Source organism: Vicia villosa, unplaced genomic scaffold, assembly GCF_029867415.1.
Source record: "Vicia villosa cultivar HV-30 ecotype Madison, WI unplaced genomic scaffold, Vvil1.0 ctg.000024F_1_1, whole genome shotgun sequence".
Taxonomy (NCBI): Eukaryota; Viridiplantae; Streptophyta; class Magnoliopsida; order Fabales; family Fabaceae; genus Vicia; species Vicia villosa.
Genome location: NW_026704956.1, coordinates 1236407 through 1250051, shown reverse-complemented (window position 1 = coordinate 1250051; position 13645 = coordinate 1236407). Strand labels below are relative to the sequence as shown.

The window sequence follows — 13645 nt, the reverse complement described above, 5'->3', positions numbered from 1 at the left end:
AATGATGAGAGTAGCCTTTAATGCATCTACTCCCTAAGTTACTCACGCCGACTGCTAAACCTCTTCCTTTTCTCCAAGCAATGACTCATGTACGAAGATCTCAATCTAATTTTTTTTTGAAAGGCTTCCTGCTACTACGCCACGAGAAGCCTTGAGGACAATAGTTTTGTGCCAGCCAAATACCCAATAAAAGAAATACCCACTCATCAATCCAAAACCATTCCTCCATAACGAGGAATGTATGACCCAATTATGTTCCAGAGTACCATAACTAATCCATGTCATGGATCTCTTGCCACAATTGGATATAATCTAACATTGCAGTGAAGCATGTGACACCTTAACCAAATTTCATATATAAGGTGTTTGACATAAAGAAAAATGTATGATTCAAATTCATTCTCACTTTCGTATTGGTCCTTATTTTTTCACTCACTTAAATATTAAATTGTTAATCTTGCAAGTCAGTCTTCTCTCCGCCATATCAAATGTGTGTTTCTTGGATCTTAAAGTTCACTTGTTCTTCTCAACGGTCATTTTTTATTTATTATCAAGCTAAATAATTAAGGAGTATGGCTTATCTCATATAGAAATGGGATCTGATTACTCCGCCTACGTCGATTTGTTTGAGAGAAAGAAGATGAATAAAGGATACGTAATATTTTATTATTTAAAATATTAAAAAAGCTAGGATTTTCTTTGAAGTTGTCATGTTTAAGCATATAGACGGCTTTCCAAGTGAGGCCGGCCATATTATGGTCCGTTTTTCTTTGTACAAAAAAAACTCGGATTAGATTAAATAAACACCAAAAACATTGCTGCTATATGCTAGCTGTCAGCAGTAACTAAAATAGAGCAGAGGGCAGGAGCATTCAATATAAGCGGTCCAAAGAGTCGTTATCATCCTTTTGATTTGAATGGGACCAGACGCAGCGAAAAAATCGATATCCAAAATTCCTTCGTGAAGCAAAACAACAAACTTGCAACCATATTTTTTACAAAATAGAAAAATAAAACTTATTTTATTCGTTTAAAAATTAAAACAATTCTCCGGTAATAAAGATTGTACTGATACAATGACAGAAGTGTCAGTAAGCACTTCAAAACACATATGATAAAAAAATTGTAAGAAATTTTGAAAAATGTGATCTTTGTGTGAAGATGATAATACACCATTAGAGATTGTGATTTTTGCATCTCATTTTTTCATCATTCTCCAATCTCAACCTCCAAAGGCAAATGTCACCTGGAGTATTAACCTCTATTTACATTATTACCCTTCAACTAATTATTCTATTCACTTCACCAGCTACCTCTCATTCTCATTACTCTTCTCCTTCGCCACCAGCCGCACCCTTCTCGGAATCCCCTAACAAACGTCCCTTTCCTCCCGCCTCCGAATGGCTCTCCGCCCACGCCACATACTCCTCCACCTCCGATGACACCAGAGACGCAGTCGACGGCGCATGCGGCTACGGCGACGCTCTAAGAGACCGTTACGGCATCACCGCAGCTTCTCTTAGCGAAACTCTCTTTCAACACGGCCAGATCTGTGGCGCATGTTATGAGCTTCGCTGTTTTGAGGAGGATGTTCCCTTCGACCGGCGGTGGTGCGTCTCCGGCAGGTCTATTGTTGTCACCGCTACTAATTTCTGTGCTCCGAACTACGGTTTTGACGCGGAGAGTAACGGTGGACATTGTAACCCTCCTAAGCAGCATTTCGTGATTCCGGTTGAAGCTTTCGAGAAGATTGCGATTTGGAAAGGGGGTAGCATGCCCGTGGAGTATCGCAGGTACGTTTACTCTATATTCTTAATCTTCCACTCAATTAGTTTTTCTTTCTAGAGCATGCAAATTATGAATTAATTAGTTTTCTTCCCCTCTATTTGTTGTTGATGCAATTCCAATGTTACATGATAAATAGATAATATTTGGTGTTGCCATTTTTATTATGAAACCATCTTATTAATTATTAAAATGTAGAATAGTTAAAAAGTAAATTACCTTTACAAAAAAGTAGTTGTTCATAAAAAGCAATATCAAACTTTAAAAAAATGACAAATTACATTTTAAATAGTCATATTCTCATTAATGAGTAAAACACACTTTAAATACTAATTAAATTACTCAAACGAAAGTGTAAAAAAAAATACTCAATGAATGTTTAGAAACAATTAGACCAAGTCCATTCGGAGAAATTAAGATAACAATTACAATACTAAGCTAAGGAATTATTTAGGTACACAGTTTGTTATATTTGAGCAAATGAAAAAAAATTTAAATAATCAAGTTTAAAAAAAAAATACCAAAAAAACCCACAATTCAAGTTATTTACCAAAGTGTTTAGGTTTGGGAACAAACATAGGTGTATGTGCCAAATGAAATGGCGTAAAAGATAATTACACGGATTAATGTGCCATTTCATTTGGCTTGCTCTAATTGGACATACATTTGCGCCAAATGAAATGGTGCATTAGGTATAATTTTTTTTGATTTAGCCAAATGAAATGGCAAATAAGGCCATATTTATTTTTTTTAATTTTTATAATTAACATTTAGAGACCTATTTTGACATCCTGTAATAGAAATCGAAACAACGGGTCTATATAAAAAATTGGAAATAACAAATTCTATTACTTTTAGAGTTTGGATACAACGAAAACAACTGATTATCGAAAACCTAACAAAATGCCTAATGTCTTCCATCGCCAAGACGCCCATCTGTTTCGCAGTTAGGTCTTATTATCACACGTCGGGGACGGTCGTTGACGTTGCCGCGAACCCTAGGACCACCCTACCCCTTCGTGGTTCTTGTTGTGATTGTGTAGCTGGGCCTGGAATTGTGTTGTTCCGATGGTCACTGTCCATGAATTCGTCAACGCCACCATAATTTCCCGAAAATCGACTGTCGTAAAGTCCGTAACCCAAGCCCTCAAAAGTGCTAAATGGTGGTGGGGGAGTAGGTTGGGATACGATTTCTGGAAAGTAACACCCAACAGCACTTGTACTACCTTGGTAAAGCCCAAATTGATTGGACGGTGTTGCAAACCCAAAGGGTGTACCGTGGTGAGATGATTCAGCATGTGGACCCTCGTTAGGACTTAGATGGAGCCTTGACGAACCCGCCTCAATGTTTTGGCCGAACGACCTTGAGTACCCTGCAAAGCCAAGTGGTTGTGAATGGGTTTGGTATGGGCTAGCGTACTGGTGTTGGCTCTCACCTTGATTGTTTGGTTGGGACTGTGTTTGGATAAGATTTTGTTGGCGGTAGTTGCGCTTGGAACGGGACGGAGTCTGGAACAGATTTTGTTGTTGCTGGGTGTATTGATGTTGTTGTTCTTGTTGTTGTTGTTCTTGTTGTTGTTGTTGTTGTTCCTGTTGCTGTTGTTGTTGTGGTAGGATATAGTTGTGAAGGTGGGGGTCGATCAAGTAGAACGGATCCGCCACAAATAAATTAGGGGTGGTAACGGTACAGTACCAACTCATGTATTGTGAAGACGGTTTCATCTCACGATCACTCACGGGGAAGTTGAGGACATATTGGCGACGGTCTTTCCACATCTGGCGCCATTCGGGAGCGTAATCCTTCCAATGTTGATGATTCCACTGATGGTTTACTCGTTTAGGGTATGCTTGGTAGAGGAGAAAAGAAAGAGAGAGAGGTTGAAGAGAAGAGTGAAACTTCTCTTGTTTGGTTGAGGTGAAAAAGAGAAGAGAGAGAGTTATACTCAATGGGTCCCACCATTTTTTCAATCTTCTCATAATTAAAGAGAAATGAGAAAGAGTATCAATTTTCCAATTTTACCCAATTATTATATTATTATCTTTTATCTATTTTTTAAATTCATGGATTAATAACTTTGTTTAGTCAAGGATATTTTTGTCTTTTCAAAAATAGTTACATTTCTTTCTCTTCTATTTCTCTCATACTTCTCTTATAACAAACAATACATCAAATCTACTCTATTTCTCACATTTTTCTCTCTTCTCTCACTCTCTCTTACTTACTTCTCTCTTCACAACTTCTCTTCTAAACCAAACACACCCTTAAGGTGCCATGCTCCCAAGTCAATTGGAGGATCAGGTATACCTTGATGCATCCAGAACTAGAGTTTGATCCGTTCACTATGATGCATCTCGATGATGTTGTACCTAATGATGCAAGTTTTTGCAGTCCAAATAGCTGCATCTGCACCTCTTGGTTCATGATCGCATTCCAGATACGGTCTCCAGATAAACTGCATACATAAGACTTATACATTATTTCGGTCAAATATTTATAAAAAAGACACTTATAAAAGAGGAAAAGATTAGAGATTATACATCATCGAGTCATAAGTGATCAATCAGCTGGCGGTACATCGTGATATTTGACCGCAGATTTTTCGTGAAGTCCATCTTTTTCACGCAAAATCTAAAACGCAATTTAAATGTGTTAGTTAAAGTAAATCCTAATCAATTTATTTTGCATTAAAAATATGAATTAAAAAAATACCTCATTGCATATGGGAAGGTCTAGTTGGTTCTGTTTATTGGGGCCAGTATAGGCATTCTCCACCACCCCCAAACTTGCACCAATAGAGTGCATCCATAGAATGTACAAGAATCGTTTTTTGCATTCTTGCAAAGGGATTGGTACAACGTAGCCAGGACAGCAGACCCCCAACTATATTGACCCACTATATTAAAATCCACTAATAAACGTAAATACATAAAATTTACGGTGTTACCGGTACTATCTGGAAATGAAACGTTTCCAAAGAGCAAGATCAGGTAACACCTGGTTTTCATGAGTATCGTTTCTTCGGAAGAATCGTCGTTCAAATGGAAGTCCCTATAATATATCTTTAAGTTTTTGAGGCTTACACCCTGTCCCCTAGAACCTGTGTCTCCCTCTATTAGATCTATACCCAATGCCTGCTGGCAAAGGGAATTGGCTTGCATTACACAACCATTAATGGCCTTACCGTCTACTAGAAGGCCTAACAACATGTGTACATCCTCCAGGGTTATTGTGCACTCCCCTGTTGGAAGATGGAATGTGTGGGTCTCCGGCCTCCAACGTTCTAACAAGGCCAGAACAAATTTGTGATGTATGACTGACTCTGCGATGCTACTGATGGCCTCGAAACCAGCAAATTGTAAAATATGGTTTTATACGTTCATCTGGAGCGACGATAGAGTGACTACGTGTGCGGAATCGGGAAACGTCCTAAAAAAATTATGTAAGTATTAATAAGCAGTTATAACATAATAGGCTTGTAACTATAAGTAAAATACTTACAAATGTTTCGATGTTTTCCCTGGTTCCTCGATGGGTGTTTCCCATGGTTAAGAGAGACATGCTTGTAGACTGGAAATCTGGAGTTTGAAAATGAAACGATTTTGGTGAGAGTAAATGTGTGATGGTGATGAGAAATATGTAGAGGGAAAGCTAGTATATGTAGTGAGAAGGCTGAAACGGTAACATGTTGCATGTTGGACATGTCAACACATTCAATTGTGTTAGGTGTTGCTTGTGCAGAATTGGGTGGCAAGCATGCAGCATAGCTTTCGGTGACAGGACATGGTGACATGCATCCAGAGCAGAAGTAGGTGACAGGATAGGGTGGCATGCATGCAATAGTAGCAGTCGGTGATAGGATTATGTGACATGCATGCAATAGTAGCATGAATCGTTTCAGATCATAGGCACTTGCTGGAATCGTTTCAGACGCATGCAAGAGACAAGAATCATTCATACGCAATAGTGCAGTGATAGGAAGGTTACGAATGCCTTTGAAAACTCCATTCATGGTGGTCCCCACCTGTCACGCTTGCGTCTGAATGATTCATGTCTGTTGCATGCGTCTGAAACGATTCCAGCAAGTGCCTATGATCTGAAACGATTCCTGCTAATATTGCATGCATGCCACACTATCAGGTCACCTACTGCTACTATTGCATGCATGCCACCTTATCCTGTCACCTACTTCTGCTCTGCATACATGTCAGTATGTCTTGTCACCGAAAGCCATGCTGCATGCATGCCACCCAATTCTGCACAAGCAACACCTACCACAATTGAATGTGTTGACATGTCCAACATGCAGCGTGTTACCGTTTCAGCCTTCTCACTACATATACTAGCTTTCCCTCTGCATATTTCTCATCACCATCTCACATTTACTCTCACCAAAATCGTTTCGTTTTCAAACTCCTGATTTCTAGTCTGCAAGCATGTCTCTCTTAACCATGGGAAACACCCACCGAGGAACCAGGGAAAACATCTAAACATTTGTGAGTATTTTACTTATAGTTACAAGCCTATTATGTTATAACTGCATATTAATACTTACATAATTTTTTTCAGGACGCTTCCCGATTCCGCACACGTAGTCACTCTATCGTCGCTCCAGATGAACGTATAAAACCATATTTACAATTTGCTGGTTTTGAGGCCATCAGCAGCATCGCAGAGTCAGCCATAGATCACAAATTTGTTCTGGCCTTGTTGAACGTTGGAGGTCGGAGACCCACACATTCCATCTTCCAACAGGGGAGTGCACAATAAACCTGGAGGATGTACACATGTTGTTAGGTCTTCCTGTAAACGGTAAGGCCATTAATGGTTGTGTAATGCAAGCCAATTCTCTTTGCCAGCAGACATTGGGTATAGATCTGATAGAGGGAGACACAGGTTCTAGGGGACAGGTTGTAAACCTCAAGAACTTAAAGATATATTATAGGGACTTTCATTTGAACGACGATTCTTCTGAAGAAACAGTACTCATGAAAATCAGGTGTTACCTGATCTTGCTCTTTGAAAACATTTTATTTCCAGACAGTACCGGTAACACCGTAAATTTTATGTATTTACGTTTGTTAATGGATTTTAATAGAGTGGGTAAATATAGTTGGGGGTCTGCTGTTCTGGCTAAGTTGTACCAATCCCTTTGCAAGAATGCAAAAAACGATTCTTGTAGATTCTATGGATGCGCTCTATTGGTGCAAGTTTGGGGGTGGTGGAGAATGCCTATACTGGCCCCAATAAACAGAACCAACTGGACCTTCCCATATGCAATGAGGTAATTTTTTAATTCATATTTTTAATGTAAAATAAATTGATTAGGGTTTACTTTAACTGACACATTTAAATTGCGTTTTAGATTTTGCGTGAAAAAGATGGACTTCACGAAAAATCCGCGGTCAAATATCACGATGTACCGCCAGCTGATTGATCACTTACAACCCGAGGATGTATAATCTCTAATATTTTCCTCTTTTATAAGTGTCTTTTTTATAAATATTTGACCGAAATAAAGTATAAGTCTTATGCATGCAGTTTATCTGGAGACCGTATCTGGAATGCGATCATGAACCAAGAGGTACAGATGCAGCTATTTGGACTGCAAAAGCTTGCATCATTAGGTACAACATCATCGAGATGCATCATAGTGACCGGATCAAACTCCAGTTCAGGATGCATCAAGGTATACCTGATCCTCCAGTTGACTTGGGAGTATGACACCTTAAACGAGTAAACCATCAGTGGAATCATCAAAATTGGAAGGATTACGCTCCCGAATGGCGCCAGATGTGGAAAGACCGTCGCCAATATGTCCTCAACTTCCCCGTGAGTGATCGCGAGATGAAACCGTCCGCATAGTACATGAGTTGGTACCGTACCGTTACCACCCCTAATTTATTTGTGGCGGATCCGTTCTACTTGATCGACCCCCACCTTTACAACTATATCCTACCACAACAGCAACAGGAACAACAACAACAAGAAGAACATTATTAATACACCCAGCAACAACAAATCCCCATATATATATATATATATATATATATTCGTATCTCATATGATGTCTTCTCAACAATTTTTGGTGGAACATGGTTAAGTGTGTAACGTGCTGTCAACAGAGTATGTCCCCAAAATGACAGAGCATGTCCCCAAGATGAGTTTGTAAGATAAGCGTGACTCATAATGGATAAAGATCATGTCTAACAAGGTTCAATTTCTTCTCTTTTATACACCATTCCATTGTGTTGTTCCAAGAAGAGTAGGTTGGAATAGAATCTCACACTCTATTAAATTCTAACTTTAAATATTTACTACCTCGATCTGCTCGGAGGGTTTTAATATTTTTGTTTAATTGGTTTTATACTTCTTTTTTAATTCCTTGAACTTTTCAAAGGATTGAAATTTGTATTTCATTAAATGCACATACATCAGTACGTGTGAGGGGCCAAAAAATTACTAGTCCTTTCACCTTTTCCTGTGAATTACTAGTCTTTAGCTATACCTCCGTTAGGCTTTAAAGCACGAATAATAGGTTTGGGTCTGGCAACTTCCTTGCTTTTTCCCTTTATTATCCGACTTGTTGGGTTTTTCGTTCTACTTCTTTCCATTGTTGACCATGAGAATGGTCTTCCTTTTGATTTTATATTCCAATTGACAGTACTCAACATAACTAGCTTTTTTGACAGAGTTTTGTCCATATCATTCTATTGAAATTAATGACAAATTGATTGAAGCTCTCCGACTACGATTGTAGTATCAAATCAATTGTAAGCTCTCTTTCAATTAGATAACATAATCTTTCAAGGTTCTCCACATACCCAATCATCTTGGATCTATAACAACTCCCTTAGCTAACTTGCCCTGAAAAGAAGCTTTGAAAACTTCAAACCTCTCATGCCTAGTCAGCTCTTGACTGGGCATCTTTAGGTGTTCAATCACATCGAACATTGTCATGTTCTCATGTTACTTTTGTAATTTTGAGTTCATGGTAGACAACATGAGGCAGATAGTCTCTAGGGCTGAAAAAGATGCATATATGAAGCATGTTGATGACGCCTTAGAAACTTTATGTCTTAGGTTGGCTACCATAAACTCAAAATTAGAAAACATCATGAGAATATGGGAGTGTTTAATATGATTGAACCTCTAAAGATGCTCTATTAAAAGCAGACTAGGCACAAAAGGTTTGAAGTTTCCAAAACCCTTTTTCTAGGCAAGCTAGCTGAGGGAGCCCCTGTATGTTCCCATATACTCAAGATGATTGGATATGTGAGAAATCATGAAATAATGGATTTTTCTCTTGAAAAAGAGCTTGCGACTGATTTGATCTTGCAATCATTGTTGGAGAGTTTCAGCTAGATTGTCCTTAATTTCAATATGAATAATATGGAGTAAACTCTGTCACCGCTGTTACTATGTTGAGAACTACTGCGCAGAACTTGAAATCAAAAGGGAAGATTATTATTATGGTCAATAATGAAAATAAGCATAACATAAGGCATAACAAGTAGGGTAGTAAAGTGAAACCTTCTACTCGCCCTTTGAAGTCTAGTAGATGTATAGCTAAGGAGGTAACTTGCTTTTACCGCGGTAAGATCAGACATTGGAAGAGAAATCGCCGAAAGTACCTAGAAGGTAAAAATAATGGATTAGAGACTTCACATTTAGGTATTTTTGTTAAAGAAATAAATTTATCTACTTTTACTTCTTGCGTATTGGATACTCGACGTGGTTCTCACAATTGTAATAATGTGTAAGGGCTAAAAAGGAGCGGAGAATTTGTTCTACGAGTTAGCAAACGTTGTTGCTTTAGTTATGAGATCATATGCATTGAGTACTTTACTTAGTGGTTTTATTAATTCAGTTAGAGAACTATTATTATGTACATGCAATAAGCATGAATATTATTTATGTTTCTTGTTTGGATAAATTTGGTTTTTTATTTATAATAAAGAACAATTGATGCTCTATTTATTTAAATAATATTTTCTTTTGCTGTACAAATGAATAAATAATTACTTGTCATTGATCTTAAAATGTCAATTTATTATATTAATACTAAAACGATGAAACCTAATAAGTTAAATTTGACTTACCTTTGACATTATTGCTAAGGCCATATAAATCATATGAGACACGCAACTCTTGTTTACTTAGAAGATGACAAAGTCCTCTTTCATAAGAAAAGAAAAAGTGAAATGGTTAGTGATCTTTTGGCCTCATACATACATATGTATGTGGATCACTAAACACACCGGCCATAAGAGATTTACAATACTTTATAATATTTACTGATGATTACCATAGATATTGTTATGTGTATTTAATGAAACACAAATAGGAAACCTATAAAAAGTTGAAGGAATTAAAAAATGAAGTATAAAATCAACTAGGTAAGAATATTAAAATCCTTCGACCAAATTGAGGTGGTGAACATTTAAGCTTATTATTTGATGACCATCTAAACGAGTGTGAGACTCTATCTCAACTTAATCCTCCTAGAACACCATAATAGAATAGTGTATCTGAGAGAAGAAACTGACCTTGTTAGACAAGGTCTGATCCATGATGAGTCACGCTGATCTTCCAAACTCTTTTAGCCGACACGCTTTATTAACACCAGCTTACATACCTAACAATGTTTCATCCAAAATAATTAAGAAAACATGATATGAGATATGGAGTGAAATACAGTATACCATAAGTTATAGTGGGCTTGTTCACTTTGCAGTACATACAAGAAGTTATATAAATAAAACCCTTGTGCTGAAGTATTTGCTGCTTCACTAAATCCGGTTTGTGAAACCCTAACCACACTTTTCTCGCTCAAAGTCTTCATTCATAATGGCTAACACAAAGATTGAAGGGACTCTGTTTGCATGGACTAAGTAGAAATGCTGTTGTTCGTTTAATGCTTGTGATCATTCCCAATTTTGTATCAATGGTTAATTGCCATAAGAGTAATTATTCTATCATTAATCATGCTCATTTGTAAGGATCAACTTTAAGGAAATTTTTGTTTTCCGCTGCATATTTTAATCACAATTTCCCTTCAATAGGAACATAAAGTTACAAACACTGTAAATGGGAACCATTGCTCTCCATGACACAAAAGTTGGATGTGGGTTTGGCGGGAGTTTTGATATGTTGAGCAATACGAGATTGGAGAATATTGTGAGTGTTATCAGTGTCAACTAGGATAGTAACATATATGACATCAAGTAACACCGTTAAATTTCTAAGTTTTAGGGGAAAATTGCCTTATAAAAACTTGTGGTGATAGTTGAAAATATGTTTCTTCAGTTTGTGTCTCATTTTCAACTGCATCAAGAGATCTCATGTGTCTCTTGGGTTTTTTGTGGGATCATCTACCTTTATCATTAGTAAGAAAATTTTCTTGCTGCATATTTGTGTTCGTGAACAAATTTTTCATCACAATTAAAACATAAACCTTGAGCTCTTCGCTTTTACCGTTGGGCAGAAGTAATGCATCTTATAGGAAAGAGATTCAGGATTGTGCTTGTAGTTGGAAAGGTGGTAGGTCTAGTTTGTATTGTGGTTGTTGCAGAAGGTTATGCTGGATTTGGATTGTGGTTTTGAGAGTTAGAGGAGCTTGGGGTTTGGTTATAGGATCTAATAAACTTAGATTTGGAATCCTTCAAATTAATCTCAATTAATTTGGCTTTTCTCACACTTTGTGAAATAAAGTAAGGGCATTTAATGACAACTTCGTTTCGAATTTTTGGGTTCAATCTTGATATAAAACAATTCAAGATTGCATCAGATGGTGATCTGGGCTGGTCAGAAGGCCCAACAACCCCGACGATTGTTATGAATGGTTGCAACAAAATGAGGATGAAAATGAACTATTGGAAGATGATTTGGTTTTGGGAGAAGAGAGTTTGACTTGTGAAGTTATTGGTAATGCCGATGGTGTCAATGAACCAACAAGAGTTACTAAACATCATTATAGACTTACTACATTAGTGTCTAATAAAGATGAGGAGTTGGAGGTGGAAGGAGATGAGTTTGAAATTGAATCAAGTGATGAGCAAGATGATATTAATGTGGTGGAACTTAGAAGTAAAGATGAGGCAGATGTGATTTAGTCTTTTTATTTATGTTTCTTTACGTTTAGAATTTAGTTTAGTCATTTTGAGTACATTCATAATTTGATTTTGATGGAAATTTATATTATGGTGTAGTTGGAATTTATATATGTTATTACAAGTTAACTTGGAGAAATTAAAATAACTATTGCAATACTAATAATAAAAACTATAACGTTATTTAAAGACACAAATTTTCAGTCCAAAAGATTTTTCAAGAATTCTTTTGGACATACTTTAAGAACATTAGTATAGGAGAAAAAACAGTATTAAAAAAAAAAGTTTATGTGCACAATAATTATCTTCTTTAAGGCTACAATTGGATATTAAAAAATGAATGTAGCGGAATAGAACGAAATGGAATATAAAAATCATTTCATCGTTTAGATATTTTATAACTGAATAAAAGAAATTTTGTCACATACCATTTAAATTGAAGGGTACAGAAAAATAATGAAAAGTGATGGATTTCTTCCGGTTCTCGCTCCATTTCATCCTTCCGCTAGTTACCTTAAAAAACAAAAAATGTCATTTTGTTTTGAAATTAAAAAAACATTAAAAATTAAAAATTCACTATAAAAACACCAATGATAAATTTAGAATCACACTAAAGATTACTTCAACCATTTTTTTGAAAGAGCTCTAGCATAGCCTCCAAAAATTCACTATAAGTAAAAAGTGTTATCCAACAAAAAAAACAATCACTTCCATTCTATATGTTGGTATTTCTTTGGATGTTATGTTTACTAATCTATGTTTTGGAGCAGGACAAAGTGCACAAGGGAAGGGAGAATGCGGTTTACAATTACAGGTTCTGGCATATTCAATTCAGTGCTGATAAGTAATGTGGCTGGCATAGGTGACATTGTTGGTGTAAAAGTTAAGGGTTCAAAAACTGGTTGGATTCCTATGGGTAGGAATTGGGGTCAAAATTGGCATGTAAATGCATTGCTACAAAATCAACCTCTTTCATTTGAGGTCACTAGTAGTGATGGTGTAACCGTTACATCTTACAATGTAGCTCCTAAGAATTGGACCTTTGGACAAACCTTTGAAGGCAAGCAATTTGACTCTTAGGAAAAGAATAAACAAAAATCTAACTTGTTTCAAAGGACCATTCTCCTTCCATGAGTTACCTTAAGTTAGGATTATCAAACACATTTTTTATCATATTTTGTTCCTCTCAACAATTATCCTATTTTTTGAATTTGAGAAAATAAATTAAATTCCATGAATAATAATAGTAGCTCTAAGGTATTGTTGATATGCGTAAATTTAGGTTTGAATTCATCTGGGATTTTTCATTTGTTCACATTTACATGTGAGTCTAACTCATTGTATTGGTTAAAAGGTTTTGCTTATTTGGACATGAAAAAAACACTTATATAGAATTGTTTTAGCATAGAAATCAACTTTAATATAAAATTTTAGATTTTTTTTTTAATTTTCTGAAAATATTTCTTTACCAGGAAAAACACTCCGGTATTCAACAGTCATTCATTTAATATTATATAGTATATTTAATTAATTAAAGTAAATTTAAACTTTGAATTAATTTAAAATAAGAGAATATCCAATAATTCTCGAAATTGAAATTCATTTCGTTAAGTGAAAGGTTTAGGATTGAACCTTGGTGATATCCTATTGTTATGGAAAATTCGTCGGTCTTTCTTCCCTGTGTTTGCATACTAGTTGACATCCCCTGCATACATAATTTGGATAGTTGGAATATAAGCAATCTTTACCT

The 13645-nt window shown here is 36.3% G+C and overlaps 1 protein-coding gene across 1 annotated transcript; it reads left to right on the top strand.

Annotated features, from left to right (window-relative positions):
* Positions 1 to 1082: 1082 nt before the first annotated feature.
* LOC131622085 (expansin-A13-like) lies at positions 1083 to 13212 on the top strand. Its single transcript, XM_058893134.1, has 2 exons — positions 1083 to 1793; positions 12666 to 13212. The coding sequence occupies exons 1-2, from the start codon at positions 1240 to 1242 to the stop codon at positions 12973 to 12975; spliced, it is 864 nt and encodes a 287-aa protein (XP_058749117.1). The 5' UTR covers positions 1083 to 1239; the 3' UTR covers positions 12976 to 13212.
* The last annotated feature ends 433 nt before the right edge of the window (positions 13213 to 13645 follow it).

Bases quoted from the DNA above. Each gene is read 5' to 3' on its own strand.
- LOC131622085 (XM_058893134.1), top strand. From the start codon at position 1,240: ATGTCACCTGGAGTATTAACCTCTATTTACATTATTACCCTTCAACTA. The intron at 1,794-12,665 runs GTACGTTTACTC...GTTTTGGAGCAG, and splicing joins ATGCCCGTGGAGTATCGCAG to GACAAAGTGCACAAGGGAAG.